Source organism: Endocarpon pusillum (genome assembly GCF_000464535.1).
Source record: "Endocarpon pusillum Z07020 unplaced genomic scaffold scaffold4345, whole genome shotgun sequence".
Taxonomy (NCBI): Eukaryota; Fungi; Ascomycota; class Eurotiomycetes; order Verrucariales; family Verrucariaceae; genus Endocarpon; species Endocarpon pusillum.
In genome coordinates this window covers 221,163-234,709 of record NW_006916422.1, presented here as the reverse complement: position 1 = coordinate 234,709, position 13,547 = coordinate 221,163, and the positions used below count along the sequence as shown (strand labels likewise).

At 51.3% G+C, this 13,547-nt stretch overlaps 5 protein-coding genes across 5 annotated transcripts; 2 read left to right on the top strand and 3 right to left on the bottom strand.

Moving 5' to 3' along the window:
- Window positions 1–61: 61 nt before the first annotated feature.
- EPUS_02525 (uncharacterized protein) lies at window positions 62–942 on the bottom strand (the record flags this gene model as incomplete). The annotated part of the gene is made up of 4 exons (XM_007805526.1): window positions 62–121; window positions 175–753; window positions 810–835; window positions 888–942. 4 exons carry the CDS (start codon window positions 940–942, stop codon window positions 62–64), a joined length of 720 nt encoding a protein of 239 aa, XP_007803717.1.
- Window positions 943–2,363: 1,421 nt separating this feature from the next.
- Window positions 2,364–3,689, top strand: EPUS_02524 (Pre-mRNA-splicing factor prp46; the record flags this gene model as incomplete). Its single annotated transcript, XM_007805525.1, has 1 exon — window positions 2,364–3,689. The coding sequence occupies one exon, from the start codon at window positions 2,364–2,366 to the stop codon at window positions 3,687–3,689; it is 1,326 nt and encodes a 441-aa protein (XP_007803716.1).
- Window positions 3,690–3,846: 157 nt separating this feature from the next.
- Window positions 3,847–6,189, bottom strand: EPUS_02523 (uncharacterized protein; the record flags this gene model as incomplete). The annotated part of the gene is made up of 3 exons (XM_007805524.1): window positions 3,847–4,178; window positions 4,319–4,802; window positions 4,834–6,189. 3 exons carry the CDS (start codon window positions 6,187–6,189, stop codon window positions 3,847–3,849), a joined length of 2,172 nt encoding a protein of 723 aa, XP_007803715.1.
- A 781-nt stretch (window positions 6,190–6,970) lies between these two features.
- On the top strand, window positions 6,971–9,808 carry EPUS_02522 (uncharacterized protein; the record flags this gene model as incomplete). The annotated part of the gene is made up of 9 exons (XM_007805523.1): window positions 6,971–6,978; window positions 7,030–7,052; window positions 7,158–7,598; window positions 7,654–7,696; window positions 7,747–7,843; window positions 7,892–8,095; window positions 8,148–8,806; window positions 8,861–9,136; window positions 9,193–9,808. 9 exons carry the CDS (start codon window positions 6,971–6,973, stop codon window positions 9,806–9,808), a joined length of 2,367 nt encoding a protein of 788 aa, XP_007803714.1.
- A 324-nt stretch (window positions 9,809–10,132) lies between these two features.
- EPUS_02521 (uncharacterized protein) lies at window positions 10,133–13,266 on the bottom strand (the record flags this gene model as incomplete). Its single annotated transcript, XM_007805522.1, has 6 exons — window positions 10,133–10,191; window positions 10,262–10,379; window positions 10,490–10,596; window positions 10,841–11,263; window positions 11,317–11,336; window positions 11,423–13,266. 6 exons carry the CDS (start codon window positions 13,264–13,266, stop codon window positions 10,133–10,135), a joined length of 2,571 nt encoding a protein of 856 aa, XP_007803713.1.
- Between the last annotated feature and the right edge of the window lie 281 nt (window positions 13,267–13,547).

Sequence of the window (13,547 nt, the reverse complement as noted above, 5' to 3'; positions counted from 1 at the left end):
CCACATTCTGGTTTTTGAGCTATTAGCGAGCATTGCGGACGGCGAATGGTAAGCTTTATGATCAGCTCGTAACAATCTCGATGCCTTCTCGCTCCGCGGATTGAAGAATAAACTTCCGGACCTGTGCAGAATATCAATGTCTTACAAACTGTAAAAAGAACCATAAAGGTTTACCTTTGCATCCGGCGCGGTATCAATTGCTAATCTCCCATCCATATCCCTCTTGTCCGTTTCCGCTCCTGCCTTCAACAAAGCTACCGCAGCGTCCCCATGCCCCTCTGAAGTCGCATGATGCAGCGCCGTCATCCCATCAACATCCGACGCATTCAACGGGCTCTTGTTCTCTAACAGCAGTTTCACGATCGGCATAGACCCCACCGCAGCAGCGCGATGTAGCGGCAACTGGCCCCTCTTGTCCTTGAGTCGGGTCGAGGCTTTATGCTCGATGAGTTTGCGCGCGATATCGAGATTATCCTTCGAAGATGCAAAATGTAAAGCGGTCTGGCCATTGAAGCTTTGCGCGTTCACCTCGACATCTTTCTGGAGAAGCAGATCCACCGTCTGCTCGCCTTGGTTGTCTTTCAGACTACTGGCGATCATGAGCGGGGTCCAGCCCGAGCCGTCTGGTGTGTCCGGGTCGAAGTTACGGGTGTTGATTAAGGTAGATGTGATGTCGAGGTGGTTGTTGGCGATCGCCCAGTGGATGGGGAGGCGGTCATCGTCGTCTTTTTGTGTGGCGAGCTTGGGGTTTGCCTGTAGGTGTGATGTCAGGTGTTGGACTGGAAGGGTTTCGGGGAAGAGTTGAGTACATTTAGTAGGGAGTCAACGACGCCGGCTGTGCGGGCTGGTCAGGAGGCAAGATATTTCGACGGTCATTGGGTACTAACCTTTGCCCTCACGAGCAGCTTCATGTATTGCGAATTCCGACCTTGACGGATCCATGATCGTCGTACAATATTAGAACTAGAGAAAAGGTTCGAAGATTGGTTCCAATATTTTGGAAAGGCTTGGCGGACAACTGAATTACACAGGTTTGCTTTTTGCTGCCTTCGTTGTCTTACAGCCACCACCATTGAGTTATATGTAGCCTGCAAAAACAATAGCAGTGATCCCTGCAGTACGGAGCATTATTCATTCAACAGCCACGGGCTTCAGCTTGCCAGGCTATATCCAGCTGCAAGAATACTATTATTGGTTATCAAACGCGAACCCGGGTGTTCTTCAAAAGGATTTCTGCAGTTTACGAGGAATTAACATCTCCCCTCTCTTAATCGTTTCAGAGCCATATGTTTCATTGGAATAGCAGTCAATGCACTAACTGACAAGAAACTCACCATCGTACTCTTTCGATGATCATCTCAGCTTCCATAATATACCACTAAAGATGCTCCTATAGGGTTTTGAGAGCAGTGGGTTCTCAATGATCGACTGCACTATCCCTACCTGCACCAACGTTGATGCCCCAGATTTCCTGCACGCATGCTTATCAATGATGCTCGGAGAGCTAAAGACGTGTTCACTGGATTGGTTGAAAATGACTACAGGAAGGTGTGGTAGTGTTGCACTCGTACCGTAGCTTAGTTGGCAGCAAAGCCATTTCTGAAAAGGCATGGACAGCAGTATTCCATGCCTTTCATTGTCCTACATTCACATTGCCCATGGGCACCTCACTCAATATCAGACCCTTTTTTCAACCTCAGAACAGCGGCGTTACATTCCACACTATTGCCCTCCGCAGCTGGTAGGTATAATGATATTGATATATCCAGTAGTCAGATGCTGCTTCGCCATCCGTAGTGCAGGCAAACGATCTACGAGGAGCTGGCCCGACATTGAGGCAGCATTATGGAAGTCCCGCGAAGCTATCGTGCAATCAGAACAAGGTCTAGCTCATAGAACTTACTAGTACCCACGAAGCCTTTGGTTGTATCCCATCAACGTAAAATTTGATCTTTTGATATCTATACAGAACAATGTAGATACATATGATTATATGATTATAAAGTAGTTGAATATGTTTAAGTAGCGTTTGAATAACATCAATACTAACTTGAACTAACTACTAGTAGTATTAATCTGACATTGAACAACTAGCATAGGGCATAATAGTATCCACAGCTTCGCTGTAAATTGCTTAGTACGGTATGGAAGACTTTCCTGGTTGGGCTTAATAGCCAAGCTGTCGCCGCTCTAAGCTGTGTGCTTGCTGCTTTAAGCAGTCCACCACCACCGCCATGGCATGACAAAATAATACGGATAGATATAACACCCGTTCCGCAGGGTTGACAAAGACGTAGCTTAATGCTTGTGCAAGTCTCTGTGTTCAACCCAACCATCAGCGTGCCATCTAGAGCATCGCAAAGATGGACGCCCTCCCTCCATCTCACGCTGTCCAACTCTCTACCAAGCACACACGAGACCTTTTCGGGTCAGATTTCGGCCAGCTCGCATCACCAGAGTCAGATGTTGGAACGTCCTACAGAAGGAAAGCAGAGTACGGCGATGTACGAGAGCTTCCTAAAGCATTGGCAGAGAAGCAGGCGAAAGCAACGGCTGCAGGTCGGATAAAGCGACCAAAGGTACAGAGCGCGGCGCAAGGAAACCAGATGGCTTTAGTCAAGAGCAATGGCGACCCGAACACCGCTTCGCAGAACGGCCTACCACACTCTACCAGTCTGGTCCGAAGGCCGAATATGCAGCAGCCTCGACCCGACTGGCATCCTCCATGGAAGCTAATGCGCGTCATATCTGGTCATTTGGGGTGGGTACGAAGCCTGGCCGTCGAGCCAGGAAACGAATGGTTCGTCAGCGGAGCAGGAGACAGAACAATCAAGATCTGGGACCTGGCAAGCGGCAATTTGAAACTCACCCTCACTGGCCACATCTCCACGGTGCGCGGCCTCGCCGTCTCCCCGCGCCATCCCTACCTTTTTTCCTGCGGTGAAGACAAAATGGTCAAATGCTGGGACCTCGAAACCAACAAAGTGATCCGCCACTACCACGGCCACCTCAGCGGCGTCTATACCCTCTCACTACACCCAACCCTCGACGTCCTCGTCACTGGTGGCCGCGACGGCGTGGCGCGCGTCTGGGATATGCGCACGCGAAGCAACATCCACGTCCTCTCCGGCCACAAGGGCACAGTCTCCGACCTCAAATGCCAAGAAGCCGACCCGCAAGTCATCACCTCCTCCCTCGACTCCACCGTCCGGCTCTGGGACCTTGCCGCAGGCAAGACCATGGGCGTCCTCACGCACCACAAGAAGGGCGTGAGAGCGCTAGCCGTGCACCCGAAAGAATTCACCTTCGCCTCCGGCTCGGCAGGATCCATCAAACAGTGGAAATGTCCCGAAGGCGCCTTCATGCAGAATTTCGAAGGCCACAACGCCATCATCAACACGCTCGCCGTCAACGAAGACAACGTCCTCTTCTCGGGAGGAGACAACGGGAGTATAAGCTTCTGGGACTGGAAGACGGGCCATCGGTTTCAGAACCTGGACACGACCGCCCAGCCGGGCAGTTTGGATGCCGAGGCCGGGATCATGAGTTCGACTTTCGATCGCACGGGGTTGAGGCTGATCTGTGGAGAGGCGGATAAGACGATCAAGGTCTGGAAGCAGGATGAGAATGCGACGGAGGAGAGCTATCCGTTGGAGTGGAAGCCGACGCTGGGGAGGACCAAGTATTGATCTGTCTTCTTGCTTTCCATTAGGGTTTGGCACTCAGCATTGATATTGGACTATGGCATTAGCGAAGGCGCAGGACGAACAGCAAGATATCCAATCTCATACCTATTCTACCCTGCACATCCACACCTAATCTAGGGTTCGTGAGTGAGTATGATCATCACCCCGAGAAACCCAACCCTCTAACTTCCTCATCCCCCCTCAGCGCGCCCCGAACCTCCTCCTCCCCAACCCTCAGTCTAATCTTCCCACTCCTCTCCCCCCTCGCCCTCGCCTCCATAGCCAGCACGCCGGAAGCCAACAACTCCATCGCCGCCGCCCCCATCGCCAACACCCTCGGCACCTGCTTCACCTGCACCGCCTTCCCTGCCTTGCCAGCCCCGGTCGAAACCTGCTCCTGCAGGTGTCGTCTCTGATCCACCAACAGAAAATCATGAATAGCCTGGTTCTCCGCCACGTCGGCGATGCGCTTCGCCTCGACCAAGACATCTCCTAGCGTTGTGTCCGGCACGCCGGTGCGGCGGGGGCAACTTGCTTTCTACATCTCCTCCTGCAGATTGTTACACAACATTCAATTGTGCGCATAGGTACACTTTAATTGATCTATGAGACTTATCTATTCTATCTTAAACTGGCGGCCCTTTCCTCCTGGGGAGGAGGGTGGGGGGGTTGGTTTTTGGGTTTGCTTTGGGGCTTCTTGCTGGGCGTGTCGAGGGCTCCAGCTTCTGCGGCGGATTCCGGGTTTGCAGAGTGCTCGTTCTGAGATTGTTCTTGTTCTTGTTCGGCGATCTCGACGGCTCGACGGCAGATGTCGAGGGCGCGGCGCGCGTCGCCCGTCACGACGGCCACTTTGCGCGCAGCGAATTGGATGGCGTCGGCGTCGACGATGTTTCCCGGCACGCCCTGCAGCCGGGAGGTGATGATCGACATCAACTGTTTGTGGTCGTACCCGGGGAAGGTGATTGTGGTCAGGCCGAGACGGCTGCTTATCTTATTGCTTAGTGTTCGCTCCGGCAGGTCCATGGTGTTGGCTACCGCTAGCACGTTGAGGCGGCTGTGCCGGAGCTGGGGCCAGTTGAAGAAATTGTACATGACGGATTGGTTTTTGGTGACGAGCTGGTCGAGCTCGTCCATGAGGACGACGCACGGGATGCGGCGGGGGCTTGCGGCGGGGGCTGGGGTGCGAGAACTCGTGTTCCAGGAGGTCGAGGGCGTGGGAGGGGGAGACACGGTCCCCTTTTAGTGCTTCCCAGAGGAGGGAGTAGGATTGATGGGGGTCGGTGACTTTCATGCCGTTGATTTCGACGAAGTTGAAGTCGTCTAATTCTTCGGATAGGACGGCGTTGTTCAGTTGCGCGACGACTTCGCGGACTGTGGCGGTTTTGCCGGTGCCGGGTGTGCCTGCAATGTAGATGCAGGCTCCTGTACCGTCGGTGATGGCGTCGTGGAGGTACTTGTAAACAGTGGAGAATTCTTTTTCTCGACCAGGTAAGGAGGCCGGGACCGAAGCGACGTGGAGGTTGGTGCGAGCATGTTGATATGGCGAGGAGAGAATCTGGGATGGAGAGAGGAGACGGGTTCCTAGAGGGGTGATCTCAAGCGGCTTCTTGATCACAATGCGCTTGTGGGTTGGGGTGGTGAACTTGGAGGATTTGGTTGATGACTTGGGCGTGCTCATTGCAGATGCTGTTTTCCGCCGCTTCTTTGGAGTTTCAGGCTCTGCGTCTTCTTCTCCATGCTTGTTGGGAGCAAACTCTTTGTCTTGGGCCTCGTCACCCTTCTCCGTTGGCTTTCGACGGCCCTTGGTCTGCTCGTTGATCCAGTTTACGAGTCCATAGAGATCTCCAATGTCCTGATACATTTCTTCCCAGACAAACTCGTCTGTATATTTGCCGGTCCTCTGTTTAAGCCCCCGGCGGCAGAGAAGAGTCTTTCCATAGAGAGCAATGGCAGCCTTGCTTCGTGGAGGCCTACCACCTGGGTACTTCTTGTAGAAAGCTTCCTTTGATAAGACTATCGCCTTGCCTGAGATTGACTCCAGTGGATTCAGGTTGAAGTCGGCTGTGATGAAGGACTCGTTCGGCAGAAGGTCAGTCCTCAGTCTGGACTTCTTGCCCCTTGAGAGCTCTTCAGGAGAACAAAACCACATAATGCTGGCGCTCATCTCTTCCTCATCATCGTCGTTGGTCTCTGAGAAATGAGAGATGATGCCAGCCCAGTCCTTGCCCTGCTCTGGCGACTTAAGCAGTACGGTGTCTCCAACATAGCAAGTAAAGGAGCCCATCTGGGCGCCTTTGATCTTCCGGGTGGACTCGGTGAGGGTCTTAGCTTTGCGCTTTCGTGTCGGAGTCTTGTCCAGATCGTAGAGGTCTGTACCTTCATCATAGATCCACCTCCAAGGGACGTCTTCTATACCAAGCTCGTCATCTGAATCTTCTCTTGCAAGGCCGCCTTTTGTAAGCCATTCCTGCTTCTTGTGGGACTTCTGTGGTGTTGCTGCCATCACGAGTTGGTGAGTGTCAATGTTATAAAATCGGAGATTACTCTATCCAAGTCGTGCTATGGGTAGCATGAAAGAGCTCTGCTCGTTATTAAGGGTGCTCAAGGAGACGCGTTTTGGACGCGTCGCGTGCTTATTCGATATATCCTAATCGGGCTTGGTCATAGCTGTTCTCAGAAAGTGGGAGTACCAAGAAGCATCTCAAGCACTGCATCTCAAGCATCTCAAGCGGACAATGTATTGTGCAGATACAGAAACATTCAGTGTTCAGTGTTGTCTAAACCAGGAGGAAACACTTTACCGCATCTGCTTGTCATGCTTGTCATGCTTTGTTGGACAGTGAAGTTGCTTGTCCTTTTTCCGTCCTGATCAAGAGACGACTTGGCCAGGAGTAAAAAGGAATCAATTCCCTTCTGCTCGCCACGTTGACTCCCAACTTACATTAAACTGATCAACAGTAGTCTCTGGAGAAATCTCCATGTCTTGACAAGGTCTTCATTTTACACCGCTCAGACTACTGGCTAAATTCCTGGTGCATACCGCGCAATATTCATTCTCCTAACTAGCATCGCCTTCACAGTCAAGTACTTTACTACCGCGTACCATCCATTCTTGTTATCTCCTGCGGACCAAGCATAACATCACATCTGGCCTACAGCAGAGCAGACCACGTCTCCTCAGTGGTAGCTGACCATTTTTTTTCCCAATCGTGGTGACCTGATTGATTGAATGCTATCACGCATCCCTCCACCCCGCAAGCCTAATTCACCTTAACCAGCTCGTCATGAGCGAGTAAGTCGCAGCTTCTCTACTTCTTGAAATCTTACTGATAGTGTTCTTCAGCTACGAAATTCCTAATGCGAGAGGTAGGCTAGACTAACACGTCCCTAAGTTTCGTCTCATCTGGCACTGTTTACTTTGATATACTATTTGCTCCACAAAAAGTCCTTCTTGTACTCACTTCTTGCTAGAGTGGGATGCCGCAAGCAGTGCTCGATTTTCTACATCCCGTCTTTCTCTTTCAGACGAACTCGATGACGGCTTCACCAAAGTTCACGGATCGAAGACGAAACGTCAGAACCAAGTGAATACGGCCCAATCTACGAAAATCCCCGTTCATAATACAACTGGCAAAGGCCACCATCTCAATGGATATGACGGCGCTAACAACCAAAATCCTATTCTTACAAATGGTCACATCTATGGACGGGGCCGTCCTGAAGCCAGCCGTCCTGAGCGTGGCCGCCCTGATCGTGGCCGAGGTCGTGGTGCTGGAAGAGGCAATGAGAATAGCAACCACTTCACAAAAAGAAGCACCAACCCGGCTCCACTACCAGATAGATCAAGCACTCAACGAAGCAAGCCAATAAGCGCCGCTGAACTTGCCTGCCAACGAGGCGAGCCTGCCGCCGGTGAGAGGGTCAACCTGTTCATCCGCCCTGACTCTTGTCTAACGGGTCGTGCCAGGCGAATTCAGCTTCACAATTCCAAGAAGAGCTTGCTACCGACAGTAGGCCTTTAGTTTCTGGTGTGCTTCCGAAGTTTTCTGACACAGTGTAGCCTCCGGGACAAAGCCCAGAGTTTCAAGGGGCAACTGGCGGCTATAAGTCGGACATCATCCACGCATATTGAGGAATCACCTGCTGATGTTTTTAAGGTATGTCTTTTACGCTGACCTAATAGTGCCCATAATGACTGGTGTCAGGTACTCATTTGGGGTGATGAGGTCAATTTGCGGCAAGCCGTCCTGCAGCTTGAGGACCTTGACAAAAGTGTTCAACCACAAAAATGGGCGAAGAATCCTGCTTTCGACGGAAGAAGGGAGAACCGTCGTGAGAGGAAGGCACATGAAGAAGAGCAGGCGACACGTCTACAACTGTTCGCTGACTCTCAGCAATACCCATTTGAGGTTTGTATCCTTCCTCCTAGATCAAGTCCGACAAAGTGCTCACACCCTTCAGTATTCTTTTATATGGCCAGACAGCGAATTGAGCTTGGAGCAGGTAATTGATCGCCACGACAGGCCCAAGGGCGCCCTCGAGTCGCTCCGAAGCACATATCAATGTAGTATCCGGTGTGATGTGGCTAGTTCGACTATCATCATTCAAGGAATGCAAGAGCGCGATGTGATCGCAGCAGGGCGGACCTTTGAGCGAATAGCGAGGCAGATGATTACGGACATGTCACAGTTCATCAAGATTTCGCTTCTAAGCGCGCCGACCACTCCACTCCATCAACCTTTCGTGTCAATGAATCAGCAAGTCAAGCTCAACACTGCTCTATACTACCTCCCATTTTCGCAAGAACGGAAGACCGATAGCTTCATGGTCAGTGTGCCAAAATTGTGGACGCATATCCTTCCTCCCAGCGACGAGGCCAGATTGAAATCAGAGAAGATGGTCCGACGCTTGGATCAGTACAATCGGAATGCTATTCTTGCAGGTCTGGAGAAGAGTTTGACGAACCTCCACTTTGTCGAGAAAGCCGTCCGAATGCAAGTAGATTTTGGCGAGCTGGCCTTTCTGAGATACTTGGCTCCCCGGTCCGGATCCCAAAGTCACAGCCTGGAAGAGTTTAGGAGAACGATGTCAAAAGAACGGACACACCTTTTGCTTCAAGCGTAAGCAGCGTACCAGTCACCTTGTTTTCCAGTATACCTGCTAATCCGAGATAGCATGCCGCCTAATGTGCAGATTCACAAGCTTATAGATCATCTTCTCAAACATCCAGCTCTCAAAGATGAAGGCGAGGACTCTGCGTCTGTCACTGAAAGATATGTGGTTGCTTTCGACTTCCGCCGTCCCGACAGGAAAATCCTTCGTCACGAGCAAGAATTTGGCACTTCGTACAGAAACGAGGAAATGGAAATGAGACGTAAAAGTTGGGTCTTGATGGGGGCTGATTCGGATAGAGAAAGTCCCCTCGTGCTATCTGTGCTGGATTTCGAAAGGTAAATGAAAACTTGCTTCATCCAAGGTTTTGAATGAGGCGTTAACTTTTTGACAGCCTTGACTGGCAATTAAGGATCCAGGCCTACGACATCCTAGATGCCAGGTCTATGGCGAAGGAATACGCTGATTTCGAGGCTGCTGTTGGCCTAGGTGCTGCTCCTTCGCCAGCAGGGATTACTGGACCACCCGCGCAAAGAGCATCCTTTCCTCGCGGCCACCATGACCTCGTCCGTGTTACCAATAAGCCTCTGATTCAATTTACTCTCGGAAAGACCGACCACATCCTGGAGATCGCAAGAGAGGACGTATACGAGACCCATCTGTACCAGTCGTATCCGCCGAAACCAGAATCAAAGTGGACTGCATCGTTCTACTATTCCCAATGGGTCAACGATCTGGGAGAGTTTGCATACAAAAAGCATGGTGAAACGCCTTCTTGGCAGGCATCACTATCGACATTCTTCCCCGAAGGAGAAGATGCTGCTGGCCAACCCCAAAAGAAACTCAAGGGACCACGGATGTTCTTGAAGGAGGTCGAGGAAGTGAAAAATATCCTATGGGAAGCGACAAGAGTTTGTACAGATGGAAACAATGGGGACAGGCTAGCAACGTCTGGACGCATTGGTACGGTTGAGAAGGGGGAAGATGATGACCTAGCGATGGCAAATTAGTATGGCCGTGCCAGAGACTCATTTTTCTATCCCAGTATGTCATCCAGCATTCACATTCTGGACACACAACCTGCTGCTTAAGCTTGTCATAAACTCGCATCCGATATTCATCTCTCTCACCTTCACCAAACTGCTTCGAGCATCATTCAGATTCGCGAAATTGTTTGCGTATGGATCAATCGGCACGAGAGGGCTGGCACAAACAGGTTGCTCACATCTTAGGTTAGGGGTCTTTTTCATCAAAAGCGGCAGATAGAAAAACAAGGCAGCTTGGAGCGAATAGACCATAGCTTCACTGTCATCTTCTGCAGCTATAACACGTTCCTACCCTGGCCCCCCTGCGCCAGTGGCCGATTCTCCCTGCATCACTTTTTGCCGCAACACTACAGTAGACAGAGTCAGCGAGTCCCTTTGAGATAATCAAGCCTTCGGATTGGGAAACCGCAAGCTCACCATCTTCTACAATCCTCACATTCTCACTCTTGCCGCCAATGACCTTTTCCAGCTCGCCTAGGTTCTTGCCCAAATCCTCCACTTTGCCGTTGTAGAATTTGATCGCGTCTTTGGTGGTCTGTCCGTACGCGTATCAGCTCCACAGGATAGGCCATAGCTACGCTGATTCTCCGCAAGCCCAAAGAGGGCAGTCGGGATATGCTGGTAGAAGGAAGGGAAGGACGTTACCTTCTCAACATAAAACCCCGTCCCGATATCCACAATCACTTTCTCTCGGTCTGCCAGTTTGCCAGGCACGTAGAGGGAGGTCGTCAGCGGGATCAAGATCTCTGCTTCTGTATCCCATTCCCCAAGTCAGCAAGGACCCCCATCGAATGGCATCAGCCTCCCGATTTCGTTCTCTTCTTGCCCCCGTTCCCTCCCTGCTCTAAACCATCATCCCCCACCATCAACCAGTTCTCACTCAGACCCTCCCTCCATGCTTCAACTTTACCTCGCCCCCTCCCCCCCTCCTTTCCCCATCCCAAACTCCTCCCCGGGATGCAAAGACAGGGTGACCGGGGTAAGCAGTAAAATTACCATTCTTCTGCGCGCGTACACCGCCCTCGATGCTCTGGATGCATTCGCGGAACCGCTGCTGCGCGGAGCGGAGCCGCGTGTGCGACGTGCTGAGGTGTTCGATCTCCTGGGACAGGCGCGCTTGCAGGCTCGAGAGCTGCGGCGCGGCGAGGGTGGTGATGTCGACTGTGCACGGTTGGGAAGAAGTGGCGTTAGTGCGTAAAATCGAAGAGGGGGTGGGAGGGATTGATGGGAGGACGGACCTGCTCCTGGTGGGAGTTGGGAGGAGGTTGTCATTCTGTAAGACGGAGCGGCATGGGGTGGTGCCGACGGGGAGGAGGATGAGGGTGAACGGTGGGGGAGGGCGAGCTGGGATGGTTGAAGATGCTAGATTTGGGAATCTCCGACCGTTTACTTGGTCGTCTTGTAGTGGGATGAACGTGTCTAGTGGCCCAGACTCCAGACTGGCATCTGCTTCTTTACGAAGCGTTACATACCCTTGGTAAGAGTATCAATCCTGGGTGACAGCTTTCAGCGTAGCTATTGAAATGCCCAGTAAATTTTATTACAAGAGCTATGTTTGTATTGTACATAGTAAATTACAACTGTTCGAGGAGCCCCCTAACAAAGCCTGAAAGCTCCACGCCTGGCACCGTCTGCTTGACTTTCAACCGACGACATTGCACCTCATACACACCACGCTCCTTCCATGCTTTTCCAAGAAACACGATGACTGGATAGCCGATGATGTCTGCTTCTCTTAACTTGGACAACCAGTCTTTCTCTCTATCGTCGACGATCGCATCGTTGCATGCCGGTTCACCCTGTAGCATCTGATCGTACACGGCAACGCATGCTTCCACGTCGCGCAGCTGATGAGGGATAACGATGACCTCGAACGGCGCAATCACACGTGGCCAATTAAGGCCCACTGTGTCTGATAAAGCTGAAGCAGTTGCTGCCATCAGCCGTGACACCCCAATACCGTGACAACCCATCTGCATGAAAACTTCGTGCTGAGACTTTGATCCAGGACCAACTGCCACTTTGGCGTTCAATACTTCACTATATCGAGTGCCGAGATGGAAAGTGTGGCCAATCTCGATAGCCTTTTGGACCTGGATTCTTCCCTCTGAACAAGCGGGACACCGGTCGCCAGTTTGCGGCTTGACCAGGTCTGGTATGCGCAACGAGCCAGAAGGGCTCTCCACGATTAACATAGGTGCGTTTGCTGGGCTACTGGGGCCTCGTTCTGTGGCAAGTTGGGCTTGAGCGTCCGACCAGGTGATTTGATCGTCGAACATGTACAGAGTACGGCCGCGAGTGGAATTTGAAGAGAAAAATTGCTCAGAAGGATTTTCGATTCCAAGAGCGACCTCGGGAATCGCAGCTTTGACTGCATATGGGTTGATCTCGTTCTCAGAAGTGGCATTCGATGCAACTGCATCCCAACGTTTGCAGTAAGCTTTCACCAAGCTCCCCTTGTCATTGGTGATGAATACGGCCTCTTTCAGTTTGGGGAGCTCTTCGAGAGCGCTTGAAATGTCGAAGTCACAAGACTCAAGTAGGCGGATGCTTACTTGTCTGCTCGTTACGAGCTCCTCGTTTTTCACGTAGTCGCAATGGGAGCATGACAGAATAGAGTCTTCACCTTTAGAGCTTGGTAGGTGATATTCGTGGCTGAGCTCTCCTCCCATGTTTCCAGAAGTTGCCCTTGCCACGATGTAGGGTATTTTCAACTCATCAAAGAATTTGTTGTATGCCGCCCTCACGCCATCATAAGTTCGCAGTGCAGCGGGAACATCGACATCGAATGTGTACAAGTCTTTCATCAGGAACTCTCGACCACGTAGTAGTCCTTGACGAGGCCGTGGCTCGTCTCTGTACTTCCTGGATATTTGGTATAGCTTAACAGGGAGGTCTCGGTAGGACTGAACCAGGCTACCGACAAGTTCCGTAATTTCTTCCTCGTGGGTTGGAGACAACAGCCATTTTGCGTCCTTGCGGTCTGAGAATGTGAAGACGTCTGTCCCTGCTCCCAGACGTCCTGATTTCACCCACAGGTCCTGTGACGAGAGCGACGATAGTGAAACTTTTGAAGCTTGTAAACTGTGCATATGCTTGTCCAAAAGGCGTTCGATTTTATCCTGAACCCGAAGACCTAGAGGAAGTAGGTGAAAGATACCCGAGTATGCTTGTCGAATGAAGCCAGCTTGCGCTAACAAGATATTCGAGTCTTCCTTCCCATTCTTCGTTTTCTTCTCTTCATGGGTCTTGGACGAAGGTTTCCAAAACGCCGAGCAACGATACCTGGCATCTTCACAATAGCATCGTCTCCGCTGGAAGAGCGAGCCGATTCCAGCACCTGTACATGAAGCATATTTCCGATACTGCTGATCTAGGTTCCTGGCCCCATTGAGAACGCGTACACAAGCTCCAAATTTCATTAAGAGTAGAGCATGAATGCTTCCAGGTAGTTCTGGTATCTGCAGCCACCAACACGACCAATTCGTGAGGATAATATCTTCAAGGGCGCATCAATACGCTCTTAGGGAAGCTTACTCTTGTGACACTCATGATCTAAGAACAACGTGAAGTTGTGTTGTTGATCTTCCCCCATCTACTACTTCGGAGGTGTAGAGCGCCAAGGGTGAAATCTTAGCACTATAAAAACTTTATTTATTTCCGAACCATCTTTTGTAGAGAAAGACACCACCTGGAAGGTGCC